This window comes from Rousettus aegyptiacus, unplaced genomic scaffold, assembly GCF_014176215.1.
Source record: "Rousettus aegyptiacus isolate mRouAeg1 unplaced genomic scaffold, mRouAeg1.p scaffold_m13_p_5, whole genome shotgun sequence".
Lineage (NCBI taxonomy): Eukaryota > Metazoa > Chordata > Mammalia > Chiroptera > Pteropodidae > Rousettus > Rousettus aegyptiacus.
The window spans coordinates 39,661,017-39,676,350 of record NW_023416308.1 but is presented as its reverse complement, the minus strand read 5'-3'; the positions used below and the strand labels follow the sequence as shown (position 1 = coordinate 39,676,350).

At 42.9% G+C, this 15,334-nt stretch overlaps 1 protein-coding gene across 10 annotated transcripts in view; it reads right to left on the bottom strand.

Moving 5' to 3' along the window:
* GRAMD1B (GRAM domain containing 1B) overlaps positions 1–15,334 on the bottom strand; it is a 175,145-nt gene that overhangs the window by 59,062 nt on the left and 100,749 nt on the right. Inside the window, exon 1 of one of the 10 annotated variants that reach the window (XM_016118503.2) lies at positions 11,640–15,311. The exons of 6 other annotated variants lie outside the window; for them this stretch is intronic. In XM_016118503.2, the coding sequence (XP_015973989.1) occupies positions 11,640–11,707 (68 nt within the window). In that variant the 5' untranslated portion in view covers positions 11,708–15,311. Of the gene's footprint in view, positions 1–2,609; positions 2,634–3,149; positions 6,310–11,639; positions 15,312–15,334 lie in introns of those variants that run through there. 3 more of the 10 variants (XM_016118504.2, XM_016118510.2, XM_036221655.1) reach the window with 3 other exon arrangements.

The window sequence follows — 15,334 nt, the reverse complement described above, 5'->3', positions numbered from 1 at the left end:
TCATAGACATTTTAGAACAAAGAGGAATATAAGAGGTTACCAATCTGCCTGGCTGTAGGCAAATACCTAAGTCAAAAAAAAGTCAAGAAAAAACTTTTTAAATCATTTCTTCAATTAAATAAATAAGTAAATAAATAATAAAAACAATAAAAATTAAAATAAAATATATTCAGAGCACAAAATTCCAGGGCTTCCCTTTGCGATCCTACTCAGTCTCCTGCTACCATCAGGAAGTTCTTTATGATCAAAACAAAAATCTGCTATAATGCACTTAATACCATTTTCTTTTATTCCAGCTTTCTCATATTTGAGATTACTCCATTAGCTATAACCCCTCTTCTGTCCCTTTCCTAGTTTCTTTAGGTGGAATGACTAATTCCTTAAATTCCAGGAGTTAAAAATCATTTCTCCTACAATATCTCCACCAAATCTTTGTTTAGATTATACCTCAAGTGGCACAGGAGTAATTGATGATGTAATGCATTTCATATTTGGACAGCTCTTTCTATTTTAAGCTTCAACTGTTTCCTGTGACTTCTTACCAAAGGTCCAATATCTACCCCCTTGGCAGCCATAGAATAAATCTAATTCCTCTTCCACATGCAATTTTACATGGCCCTGATGCTCCCTCAGTTTTTTCTCCTCCAGACTTGCTGGTCCCTTCAGCCATCCCTTACACATAGTAAGGCTGTGAGTCCCTCGGCCATTGGGTTCACTCTCTTCTGAATGAGTTCCAGTTTTCAATCCCCCTCAAACTGAGGAGCCCAGAAATGAATACTGAATTTGTACTGAAGAGAAGTGCTATGATGAGCCCAGAATAGGGCAGAACCATCGCCCAATGTGTTTTGGAAATCAGAGTGCAAATGTATATTTTCAGAGTCATCTTCTGAATCAGGGAAATCTGGAATTAGTCACTATTCTGAGTCTCTAACTACAGCCTACAGGCTAAGGGAAGTGCATGCATATGTAACATATATATGCACATCCCTTCAAGGAACCCCTCCCCCCCGCCACACACACACACACACACACACACACACGCTCCTTTCCTCAACCAGACAAAGCCAAGTTCCAATGGGATGATGAAGAATCCACCCACCTCTCACCCCAACTCCCATTGTAGTACATTTCTGAACATTTATATGAATATCTCCAGGTCAGACACAAAACCACAGCCCCTAGAGATTCTCTTATCTGGAGATGTCAAGTCCTTAGCAGATGTTTTCTCGCCTTTGAGTGTAAACATTTGTTTCTCGGACCCTACTGCCTGACTTACAGATAAGCTGAAGTTTTGCCTGACTAGTTGAAAGCAATACTGTGAGGTTCCCAGGGCTTTAGGAAAACTGAAGCCAGCTTTGCCTTGTCCCTAACCAGGAACGGAAAGGGTGTATATGTGCAAACACATGTCGAGGGAAGGCTGCCTGCACTCTTTACATTTTTCTAAAGCTTTATTGGGAACACAGCCATGCTCATTTGTTCATATATTGTCTGTGGCTGCTTCCACTGTATTAAGCAAGGTTGAGTTGCTATAACAGGAACAGCATGGCTCACAAAGCCTAAAATATTTACTATCTAGATGGCCCTTTACAGAAAGTTTGCCAACCCCTGGTATAACAAAGGTAAGGCCTTGAAAAGGTTTTTCCTGTGAGCCTATTTCTCTTCTGTCAAGTTGGGGAAGAAGGCGTCTTATGCCCCATAGACAAGAAACCTGTGCTTGATGACTCCACAAGTTGATGGAAGGGGCTATCAGCTTGCTCCCACCTGCAAAGGAAATTTGTAGGGTCAGGAAAGAGATGAAGAGTTTTTTCTAGGTAGGATGATAGAAGTTCCCATTCCTTTATTCTCTCCTATGAAGAAGAGAATGGGGCACTATTTTCCATGGCCTTGACATTGACACTCTCCTGCTACGAGCAACTCCCCAAAACATCCCTTTTTCCATCCCTTCTTCCAAAGCCAGCTTTCAATACCCTGGTCCTAAACGTCTCTAACCTGTGGAATGCTATCCAAAGCAAAGGAGAAAACACGCACACTGCTCAAAGCTACCCAGGTAGAGAGGAGAAACAGGAAGCAGAGGAGCCAGGAGTGTCCACAGAAGCACAGTTTGCTAGCAAGTGTCAGAGAAGGTAAGAGACAGAGATACCTTCCCTGGGCCGTGGCTGGACACTTGGCTGGGTTCCCAGGGAGAGAGAGAGCTCCAAGCAAATAACAATGCAAAGAGGTGTGGGGGCGTAAGGACCAGCCACTGGCTGTTTTCTGAAAACACATGGCAAATCTTTAAGCCAAATGCTGGCTAAGTCAAAGAATAAACAAATCCCTATTTTCTTCTGAGACAGGAGTTATCATCTTCCCCTCTCATCCTCTCCTTCTGCTAGCCAGATTCATTGGTCTGCTAGCCAGATCCATCAGTCCCACGGCTCTTTCTCCCTAAGGAGAAGCAGTATTTGTCCATCTCTGAGAGTATGGCCTGCCTTATAACCTTCCAGCCTGCCTCCCCCTCACTTGCTAGCCACTGCTCTGGTCACCTCTCCCCCTCCACAGGCACCCCAGAGCTAGTGGGTAGGAGGAGAACAGGAGCATTTGGCCTGTCCATATCTCCCACAGAAACTTACGCCAGCTCTCCATGACGCATTGCTAATTCAATCCTTTGCCTTCTTCCCTTCAAGTTAGAGGGCCTTGAATGAGTCTTGCTGACCAAGGAACCCCATCAGCCCTAACACAACCCCTCCCTCTACCCAACCCGGGCCTAACCCCTCAGTGCTCCAAAGCTCAGCTCAAGTGGTGCTATTATAAGGAGAGGGGGAAGGAAGAAAGATTACAAAGCTGGAGAGAAAAGAATGTGGCATCTCTGCAGCATGATGTCACGCTGACTGCTTTCAGATCCCCCAACACAGAACAGAAGCAAACAACATGGACTCCGGATTTACTCTGCCTTGAAAGGTTTGTGTTCTCAGCAGCCCTAAGCAGCCTGCACCAGCTGAAAAAAGCAAACAGCCAGACAGACAGGTCCTTGTTACAGCACCCAGGGCCCCAATCCGAAGCCTGGGCATAGCCACCTCTTCAAAAAAATCTCAAGGAGACAAAGACACACACACACACACACACACACACACACACACACACACACGAGCTCAGTACAAGTTAGCACTAACCTGGAAGCCATTAGGAACGGTAGCAGAGTGCAGGCAGAGAGGACCTCATTCATTCATGCATTGGGCAGTGAGGGGTGGGGGTGGGGAGCGGGGGCCCTGAGGACACTGGAGGGCACTCACCTCCATGACCATCCCACAGCCCTGTTTCTAAGGGAGAAGGGAGTGGGGGCAGGGTTCTCATAAGCTGAGGGAGCTTCCTTTCTCTGCTGTTATGCACGGCTCTGGAATTTTAAGCATGACTCCCTTTCATTTTCTTTTCCCCCACCTCCTTCTGTGGCTACTTGGTGTGGTACTGCAGCCATATAGAAGTCCCTCTCTCCCTCACCCTTGCTCCCTTTCTCTCTCTCTCCCTCTGACTCGCTCACAGACAGCTGTTCTCCAGCTCCTGCACGCACGCGCACAGGCGCATAGACACACTCAGACACACGCACGAGCACAGGCACGCGCACACACCCTGCCGCCTGCTGCTTTACATAATGCAACTCTTTGGTGCTGTCAGCTTGCCAGCTCTCAATTATTCATGCCAGCTTGGAGGACAGAGCCACTGGGGCTGCAGGCGTTATTTCCTCTTCATTCCCAAATCTGACAAAACACAAGATGATGCTCCAAAGAGAGTCTTTGCTCCCTTTGCTGCCACTAATTATTTCCCAGGTGTTGCCTATTAGGTCAACCTGTATCAAGGAAGTGACATTAAATCAAAACACAGGTGCCTGGCTCAAAATAGAGCCTTGTATTTTTCAAAGGCTGACAGCTGCTCTCACTGACTGCGTTTTGGGAATAGGTGAAAAGAGGAAAGCAGACCTGGAGACCAAAACCTGCAAAAGAAAATGGCTGAAGGCCTCTTCCAGGTAGCTTCTCCCTGACTCCCAAGGCAAGAGACTGTGACACGCGCTGCTTGAGCAGGTCAGACTACTACATAGGAGAAAAATAACACTGAAGTAAGACACTTATATTCATGACAAAGCAGGATCATCTGAGTTTTCAAACTAAGCTGCATTTCCTAAAACTGTTTCTTCTCCTAACCATTAAATGAAATGCAGTATTGGTACTGAAACAGCCTCCAGAAGAATGCTGTCAGATGAAAGGAATTCTATTCAAAAACAACGCAAATGAACATTTTAAAAGTCATTATGGCTTACAAAGCACTTGCACTCACGTTCATTCAAGTTCCTCAATAATCATCTGCAGGCATACCTCAGAGATAGTATGGGTCCAGTTCCACTACGGGTTACGTTCCAGACCACCTCAGTAAAGTGAATATCGCAATAAAGCCAGTCATAATCTTTTCACTTGCAGACAGTCTTGCCTTGAATTTGCAAAAAATTGCAACATCACTTCAGCTCCATAAAGCAAGGTATACCTGTACATAGGTCTCAGGTCCCACGGCCAGAAAAGATGGAGCTAGGAAACCAGATGACCTACCTCTAAATCACATGATAATTAACTACCTAATACCTCATAGTCCTTGTGAGTCTTTGGAGAACTATCACCATCTTTTGAGAGGAGTAGCAAGAGAAGCCCAAACCTGGGCCAAAACAACAACAAAAACAATGATGATGGTTAGCTCAGTGTCTCTCAAACTTTAATTGCCTGAGGATCTTGTTAAACCACAAGTCCTGATATAGTAGTTCTAGGGAAGGGCCCAAGAATCAGCCCTTCTACAAACTCCCAGGTCATGCTGCCCACGTTGCTAGTCCATGGACCACATTTTGAGTACCAAAGTGTTGGTTTATGCATTCTTATTCTTCAGATGTTCCTAAGAAACAGAGTTTTGTCTGTCTGCTGCAGCTACACAGGATGGCATGATGAAAGTGAATAATAATTACAATCCACTGATATCGCCTTTGTCCTGCTCACCAAATTTATGCTGGGAGCTAATGCTGCTTGGGGATTTGTTTGCAAAAAAAAAATGTCTCATTCTGGGATTGTCTACAGGCTCATTGTGACAGGTCTTTCCAGGATTTTTTCTGTCTGCTTCCTGTTGATAGAACACCAGCCTCATGGTATCTAGAAACACATGGGTTTGTGCTGTCTGGTCCCCGCCTCAGTGACCTAGAGGAATTTCAGCTCCAAAAAAAGGTGTACTAGCAATGACCTGGGATACTAGCACTGTCCCAGCCATACCCACCTTTCTGTCCTGCCTCTTCTGAATGCCTTCCTGGCTTTGGACCACAGACTTGCCTCCTCCTGTTACTCCATGGAAAGATTTTGGCCTTCAGAGTGTTGAAAAAATGATGGAATAAAAAAAAAAGGGGCATGGAAAAGCTCCCAAGAGAAGCTGGCTACCTCCCCCAACCCTGTCCTTGTAAAGTACAGTACACAATTTAGATTCTGTTGTTCACTTTGTTGATTTTATCTCCCTAAGAAGATTGTAGGCTATTTCTTTCATGCCCCTTCAACATGTAGGAGTACTGGGTACAGCATAGGTAGTCAGTAAATATCTGTACTGATTGCCCTGTCCACCATTAAGACGTGTAGGAGTATTGGGTACAGAACAGGTATTCAGTAAATATCAGTACTGACTGCCCTGTCCTCCAATAAGACAGTTAATAAAGAGGTTAGTGGAGTCAACCGGCCAGTACCCTAGTCCTGGCTTCCGCATTCACACACTGTGACTTTGGAGAAATCATACAAACTTTTCAGAGGCTTTACTTATGCTCCTATAAAATGACAGGTTCATCTTTCTTCCAAAACAGCTTTACATAACCCTACAGTGTTAGTCTCTTCATAGTCTAAACTGATAGCAATGAGTTAAGAGGGCAGGCTCAGAGATCATACACACCTGACCTCAAATGCTGGTTCTCTCATTTACTAATTTTGTGACTTTTGAAAACTTGGCTTGATCTTTAAAGTAGTTACAAAAGTAACAATTTTACTGAATTATGTGAGAACTAAATCAGGTAAAATCACATAGCACACTTTTACTGTATCTGACACAGTATCTGTCCAATAAATAAAAACTATCAACAATATTGGTCAAACAGCTATTAAAAAAAAATAATGAAAGATATCTTCTAGTGGTGTGACAGGCATTCACAAGCCTTCGATTGAGTCAGGATCCAAGAAAAATCTCAGTTCCTAAAGAGGCATGTCATATATTAGTTCCTCAGTCACCAAAATATTCTTTGCCTTCTCCTCCTAAATTGGACCTTATACATAATAATAATAATAATAATAATAATAATAATAATAATAATAATAAAAGTTACACAGTAAGCCACTCAGAGAATCTGAACTATGTCTACTGTGTTAGAAAACATAAACTTTCCTTTCATGAGCTACATAAAACCTGATAAGAAGTAGAGTACTTTCTATGTGCCCTGTAATTTGCTGTCTCCAATGTGGAAGATGATCTCATTTAATCCTACCAGCAATATTAAGAAACATTTTTATGATGAGGAAACTAAGAAGTAGAGGGTTTATACTTCCTATAGTATATGATTAATAAACAGGAGAGCATGTCTCTGAAACCCAGACTGTCTTATTACCCAAGTCCTTATATCGTGCATGAAAAGAAGGTATGACTGACATGTTATCAGGAAGGCAGGGGCCTTTTCCCTAACAGTGTCTATAGATTTGAACTGCATTCCTTGTCTTCCTTGAAAGTCACAGCAAAAACTCTGAAGAGGTAATAAGCTGAGTCCAAGAGCACATGCTGTGATCACAACAAAGCTAAATGAACTTCCAAAGATGGAGCTTATGCCCCCCCACCGGACTCAATCTCCACATTTCAACAGCTAGGCTGTTTGGTGACTAAATACCCAACCTGCTTTTCTATAAATGAATTTAGGAAATTAAAATAAAAGTAGGTATTTTTCTGAATTAAATTTTTCTCTTAGAGATATGTAAAACTGACATTAGTTTCTATTTTTGAAAAGAAAAGAGATTTCTGAGAGTCCTATGCAGTATCAAAAGCACTTTCTAAAGAGTACCCTGGAGGAATCTCGGAAAAAAGAGAAGTTAAGGTATACCTGCAAATCCAATTAAACCAAATAGTCCCAATTCAATCCAGTCCCATTCAGTCGCATTACAGAAGGTCCAGGAGGTCCCAGTCTACACAGTATCTTGTTCACCTCGAGTGATTAATAACTGCTATTGACAAGAAGGAAGATAGAAATGATAAAGAAAAGGTCTTATTTTATCTCTGAATCCTACTTTCTACCCATATGAAAACAAGACTTTCTACATAGTAAGGACTTCAAACATTTTCACCAAGTCTGAATTTGTTGAATTATGGGAAATGATAGACAAAAGTGAACTGATCTGTGCTAGGCACATATTCTGTTTTATTTACTTATAAAACTTTTATTTCATCAGATGAGAAAACTGCATATAGAAGCTTATCCTTACCCAAGGTCACAGAGGTATTTCTAAAATCCATGTTTTCACTACACCATGTTACTTTCATAAAAAAACATCTGCTAAATAAAAACCACTTTAGACAGAGGTTATTGCATTTAATCATAACTGGTTACAATCATAACATTGCATCTAACTCTCCAAACAACCCTGCAAGGTAACTTCCATTGTTCCTACTTAGGCCAGTTATCCACTTTTGCCCCTCACCTCCAAATCCACTTTTTTTGCCCTCCCTGGTAATGCTTAAGCCACATCCTGTGATCACTTCATGAGCCTCCCAGTGAATTTCGCTGACACTCCAGTTTATCTGCCCCAGCCTGCAGCAAGCACCTCAAACACCTTCTGTGTCATCCATGGGGCCACAGCCACACCCTCTCCAACGAGCTCTGAATCTTAGCCTCGCATGGGGAGCCCCCTCACAAGTTTGTTCCTTCACTGGGTGCTCTACTCAATCCTACAGGTATTGACTGCTCCCCATATCTGTTAATCCTGCACTTGTTAGAGTCCTCTGTATCCTATGATTTGTTATTTATTTTTAATATTATATTTTTCCTGTTCAAATTGTTGGGGTGGTTTCTATCTCCTGACTGGATGTTCACTGATATAATACTGTAAGGAGGAGCAACAAGCAGCTCAGATGAGTGAGACATCATATCTGCCCTCGAGTTACTCAGTAGTAATGAAATGGTTAAAGCATTTAAAACATTCTATGAGCCAGACACAGTTTTTTATATGTATTCATATATTTAATATGTATTCCCTCCTTTAATTCTCACATCAACTCTACTTTATAGATGAGGAAATTGAGATAGCTTAGAGATTAATAACTTCTCCAGATCACACAGTAGACAGAAAAACCAGGATTTGTTCCCCAGCATTGACTTCACAGTCCATTCTCAGCCATGCTGCAATACTGCCTCTATCAACTGGCCGCAGTCAAAGAGCAAGAGAGAGGCAAAGGCAGCAGTGGGACATACAAACACAAGTCTTTCGTGAAACTTGTAAGGGAAAAATAAGAGCTAATTGTTAGTCAGAGAAGTCCCTAGATATCTAAAGAATTCAAAAAACGAGAAGGGGGCCATTCAAGATCTTTTAAGTCAAAACCTGTAGTGTAAAAAGTCAGTGTACCCTGGTCATCAGTTTTAAATAACTCTTCCCAGAATTAATGCTCAGGATAATATCCACGTTTTATGAACCGCTAATGTGAAAAAACTGATCATCCACAGATTTCCACTCTGCTCTCTCTCAGTTCCCCAACCCAGACTTTAATCCATGGAAGTTGGGTCAAGGGTGTTCAAATAGGTATATTGATTGACTCTTACCCAGCTGTAACCCAAGACCTCTCATTAATACTGCACGTCTCACATGAGGAGCAGTGATGTCTATGTAATTAAAACCTGAAGCAAGAAATGGCCAGAAGTACGAAAGGAGAGGGAGCTGAGGATTCAGATAGCTCTGACACTGCTCTGACACTGCCATGAAACCAACGCCCACCCTTTAGGTCAAACTTCAGCAGGTATAAAAGCTTTCCCTAGAGCCAAATGCAGCCCAGTAGGATAAAAAGACCTAGCCCACTGGGAAGACAACTTGCTGGAGTTAGGGCTCCTTCTACATATATGCCAACACTCCCTCCCAATTTATTTATAACCCTGTCCAAACAGAATAATTAGCTCCTGGGTATGACCTTCTTTTTCTAAACATTCCCAACCATCAATTCTAGATTTTTAGCCTGGATTGGTTATAAATTCACTGAATGGTCTGTGCAAATGGTTCCCAAACTTTGCGGCACTTTAGCATCACCTAGGAGTTTTTACATACCCCAATGCCTAGATCATACCCTGTACCAATAAAATCAGAACGTCTGGGGGTGAGAGGCTGGCACCAGTATTTTTAAAGATCCCCAGACAACTAAAATATACAGAAAAGATTAGGAATCACTGGTCCATATGATTTACCTTAGTTCTCTATAATGTAGTATCAGAATTATGTCTGCCAAGTGTAGTCAAATGAGCTGTATTTTATAGAAGTCAAATTGTTTTCTTAATCGAAAAGTGTAATTTTTCCTCCTTTTTAAAAGAATGATTTCCTGTGTAATAAAGCTAATGCTTACTGAAAACTATATGCCAGGCCTTGTTCTAGGTACTTTATAAAGGGTACACTAGGTTATATCTCACTTAACCTTATTATTCTAATTTCACAAAAGAAAAATTGAGCCAAATAGATTATAAGCACATCTACAAGTTTATTCACTCTATCTGAGATGTTATTCATCCTGGACTATAACAATTTCAAATAGTCAAATCCTCTCATGTTATCTTTTCCCTGATTTGGTGGTTTTAATTCAACCCAATTACACTTGCTCTATTGTTTGGTTTAAAAATTACTCTCTTTGTAAGAGAAGACCTCATGTAGATAAGTTTGGTGATATTCTGAAATGCACTGATGGAACTGGTGACCCAAGGGCAGGGCTCAGAACCACACTTAAGGGAAAGGGGCAAGTTGTCCTCTTTCTAGCAATCATAATTGCCCAAGCTAGAATACTCTGAACCAAGAAACTACCAGGAGGGTAACTACAAGTGGGGCTGGAGACCCTTAAAACAAGGGCACAGGTCTAATCTAATTCTTTAATTATGCATATTAGTTTAACTTGCCCACAATCCCAGGGTTAACATGGGTTAACCTGGAAGAGGATTAAATAATAACACAAACCACTTAGTCCAATGTTCTTTCCACCATCCTAAGACTCACCAGGTTTTGAATATGGTCTGTCACTAACTACCCTCTGACCTTCCATATATGACTCTTCCTCTGCCAAAGGGAGATAATAGTTGCCCTATAAAAAAGACGTAAGTCCAAGGGCAACATCCTAGCATCCTAGACACATGTAGGCATAGTAGCGTCATGGTTACCTTGGCAAGTGGCTCCCTTCCAGAACGAGGCACTAATTTTCCCCGCTGCCCAGAGTACGAGCTGCTGATGGGTCACAACTGAGTTCCTCTTTGGAAACTGCCCTCACTGAACAGTATGCCCTGTCCCAGAGGGCAGACCTCACCTAATGGCTACTCCATGAGAGGCTACAAAAACTGTCCCTTTGCCTTAGTTTGAAATAACTCTGCAGGGCCATTCCAGAACTGGAGCCTTTTATGGGATTGGCTGAAGCCTCTTGCAAGTGCATCAAAATTTAACTTCTCCCTCTGCCCAATCTTGATTCTCTCACTTACATACAGGCTCGTTCCCAATAGCACTTCCCGATAAACCTCCTGCAGCCAAATCTGTCTCCAACTCTTTTCCATGGTCTCTTTCCAACATAAGACATACGCTAATTACCATAAAACAATGTGTGCAAATAGGGAGGTGACAGGACACGCTGCTGAAGTTTAGGAAAAAGGCTAGGAATTAGTACTAGCCTGGGATTTCTAGAGTCCTGGCCCCCTGGGACAGGCAGATAACCATGCTATTGCTTCTACCTCTGTCCACCTCCGGATATTAGGAGAAACTAAGCCCCTCTCCAAATCACCTCTTTGCAGAGGTAACTGACCTCTCCTTAATCCTGGATTAAGGTTTTACAGAGGGAAGCCTGCTTGCTGGTGCCCCAGTTAAGATGTTGACATGCTGTACTTGAGAACAAATCTTGAGTCCCTCTGGCCACTGGCCTGGTGCTTGTGCCACATGACTACCCCCTCTACTTCCCTCCACCCCACGCCCACTCTTCCCTTAAGCTGGAGAGAATCATACAGCTAACAGGGCTTGGATCGTGAAAACGTTATTGTTAGATCCTTGCACTGAGAGCTGGTAAGGAATTGGTAAAGAGCTCTGTGTTGGCATGGGGGAGTTAGAGGAGGTCTGAGGAGTTAGGGAGGAATTCTAGTCAAAGCAATGATCCTGCTCCAGTTGGGAACCGCTGGTGTGTGCCAGAGAAGCTGTTGTCACTTCCTGGCCTCACTCCACATGCTTCTGTGTTTCAGGAGTTTGGTTGGTCAATGGGGCCAACCAGGACAGAAAACCCAGGTGAAAAGCAATGTCAGAGTTCATTTTTCAAGCACCCTGACCCAGCTCCTTTTTAATTCAACCTGAACTCCCCAGAGGGTAACTGGGAGGGCTCTTACACAGGTAATGAGAGAACTTCCATACCTCTTTCCATATGAGGGCACATATGGATTCCTGGAGGTGCTGTCCACCGCATGGCTCTCTGCAGACATGCCTTGGCTGCTTCAAGAGGTAGCAAGACCCTGTTTGGGCTCACCTATGATATAGATTATTTGTACATATGGACATCTTTTCTCAGTATCCATTTTCTCCAGACATGTGCAGCTGGGGCAGTTAGCCTGCTCAGTCACCCTCCCCACGGGCAGCACCTGGGCTTCTTACACTATTGTTCCCAAGACAAACCTCCTCCTAGTTAGGGACACAATATATACTTCACTCTTGATGAGGATGATTCAGCCTAATGGGAGAGTCGCCAACATGCCACAATCCAAAACTCACTTTATAAGAAAGAGCATCGCCTTTGTGATGTACAGGAACTGAGATGACACTGGTCTGTGACCCTGGACATAACCCGCCCTTTCTCTGGGCCTCAGTTTCCCCATCTGTTATACATTGGGGTTGGTCTAGATGACCTCCACCTTCCAGTTATTTTCTGCTCTAAACATCCAAGATCGTTCCTCATCTCACACATCTCCACATGCTAATAAGAAGCAAAAAAAAAAAAAATGAGCTCTAGGACCACAGAGAGTGAGGCAGAGAAAAGCAGCAATGCTGACCACAATAGGCAGGGCCTGTGACCCAGGTCATGAGTCCTGTTCTCTTTCTACTTTCTCTCTTCTGACCATATCATTGCCTCGAATTATCTGCCTCCCCTCTTCCTACCTCTGCAATACCCGTCTCGCCAGAGAAGAAGAGCTAAAAAGCCATCAGGGTGGCTGTGCTGGGCAGCTAGGAGGCACTGTGTTTTTCTAAACTCTAAATCAATCCTCATTAAAAAAACTCTGTCATTCCTTAAGTCTTTCAGTCAAAACCTAATGGTGCTAGAAGGAAACAGACAGGAAAAGAAGAGATGTGACTAAGAAGACAAGTAGACAAGTGGCAAGCTGGGGACACTGACTTACCGCAAACATATGCTATGAAATCCTGGCAGTATCAAAACCAGTTCCTTTCCCATAGTCCACACACAGTTGATCGTCCAGCCACACACTCCAGACATTGGAGCCTGACTCTGTAAGGGTACTACAGAATAAGGCCCTGGCCTTTGTCAAGTGCCTTTCTTCTACAACTCTCAAAAGAGAGTAAAAGTCTAGTTACCAGTGGGCAAAGACCACAAAGCTCAACATGGACCAAAACTATAATGTGGCTGTGAGAATAACAAGATATATTTGGGTGTCATCAACAGAAGCAAGTGAAAGAGGGAATAAACCCACTGCAAATAATACTAATTAGGAGTAAATCTAGAAATGTATTACACTTTATGAGGTCTACTGGTCAAGTAGATAAACAACACAGTGTGGGTCTCAAAACCTTACCCTGTGAAAACTATAAAGTTACTAGGGATGTTTAGACTGATCAAGAGCTACCTTAAATAAACAGGATACCAAATATTTGAACAGAGGAAGAGATAAAAGACAAAGGAGGGAAGAGCTTAATTTTTTGTTTCTCCAAAGGGAAGTTATCAGATAGCATAACTGGATTTGAAATAATAGGGGATATTCTAAGAGTTTAGGTTGCCAAACACTATAAGAGGATAGCTCATAGAGAGCGAGCTCCTAGTCAAGAGGCTGGTTTCATATCCCCATGTCTAGGTGGGTCCAGACAATTGCATGAAACCACCCAATTCAGAGACATCATCTGTGGCTAAGCAGTGCCCAAAGTAGATGATACTCAGTGAGGCTCCAGTGTAGGACAGAGCACGAGGCCTTTCAATTTTTGTACTGAACACCACTAGAGAGCTCCATTTGCTTCTTCTATTCTATAGATAAATGGACCCTAACTCCTGGGCAGCACACCAGTACCAGTTCGTGGCCTATTAGGAACCGGGCTGCAGAGCAGGAGGTGAATGGTGGGCTAGCAAGGGAAGCTTCATTTGTATTTGCAGCTGCTCCCAAGTGCTAGCATCACCACCTCAGTGTCACCTCTGATCATCAGGCACAAGATTCTCAGAGGAGCATCATTCCCTAATGCCAATAAAAGTTGGGGGCCACTGCTCTAGACCTTTCTTCACTAGATTGAGAGGTTAAGATCTTTTCTCTACTGATAGGAAACAGAAATACATTCACAGACTCTCAAAATCTCCAAAGCCGAAAGGCCTTTGGATCTTACTCAGCCCGATTTCCCATCCAAAGCAGTGATTTCCTCTGTACCTTCCTGGAAGAGAAGGAACACAACAACAACAACAACAACGACAACAACAACGGACCTTTTTGATTAGCCTCCAAAATAATGAATCAGTATTCTTAAGAAATGGAGAAGGAAGCCAAATCTTTCCCCAAGAGAGATTGACAAAATTTGTCTCTCAATGTACTGAGGTGCTGCCCTTGCCCATCGCTATGGATCTCAGAGCCAGAAAAGGTATCAAAGTCCCCACCAAGAACAGAAATGCTGTTGTGAAGCTTCCTGGAAATCTTGTAAAATATGCTCATGTGGGAGTGAGTGGATGCTAGGAAAACTCTGCCCACTGCTGGGTTCCCTGTATGCTGACATTTACAATGCAGATGGAAAACATGGCTTGTTTTCTTCTAAATAATCTAGCATTTGACTTACCAAAAACCCTTGTATTAGGATCTATTAAATACCACTGCCTGGGTGTATGGCATTAGAATTCACTATTCTACCAATGGTCCTTTGTCCAGCCATGATTATTTCCCAGAACACCCTGGGGAGCAGGTAGAAATGGAACTACTCAACCCTCCCAGGCTATATGTCTCTCCCAACCTCCTCCAACCTCATGCCATGTCCATAAGAAGCTGGATGAATGTGACTCCTGAGTAATGAATGCAAAGAGAAATCAGAGTGCACAGGAAGCCTTGAGCTGGATACTAAACATAAAAAAATTCAGTCCAACAGGATCATTTTCAGATAAGTAATGGCTGAGCAAAACCAAAAAGTTATAATAAAACTTTGAAGCATGCTAAACCATAGTGCCCATTTTGGCTCAACAGTGTTCCTGAGGGTAATGCCACCCACATACCCTTGGTTACACACACCCCTGGGTCCCCACAGACACTTCTGTCCGTTCTCCTTCCTTGAGGTCAGAAAGGCTATGCAGAGCGTTCAGTTTAACAAAGGGGATTGAGTTGGGTGTGGATAGTAATTATGAGACCTTGTATTTATGTCTAGCTATTTCTGGCTTGTAGCTTGTTTACTCTTTCTTCAAGTCCCTCTGAAGAGGTCGGCCAGCCTTATAAATGAGGCTCTGGCCTTCCTGTGACAGCATTCCAGTACTCATCAGCATCTCCTCACCTAGAGGTGGAAACCAGGCAGGGATTTTTCTCCTCACTCTATAGGCCAAGAGACAAGGAGGGCAAATGGTAGGGCTGCCTTCTCCCAGCAAGTCACACAGACATGCCTGAGAATTGCCAGTCATTTCCCAAAGCATAATAGGCTTCCCTCTCCAAGGCCAGCCTCACCAGAGGACCTTGCCACTGCAAGACTATTCAAATTATCATCTCCAACCTGGATGATCAACTTACAAAGAAAAAAAAAAAGATTTCACAAACACTTATGTACTACTACTAATGTGATAATTGTTTTAAGAACTTAAAAATATAACATCTTTAATCCTCATAACCACCCTATATATTAGGTACTAAATGATCCCTATTTTATAGTTGAGA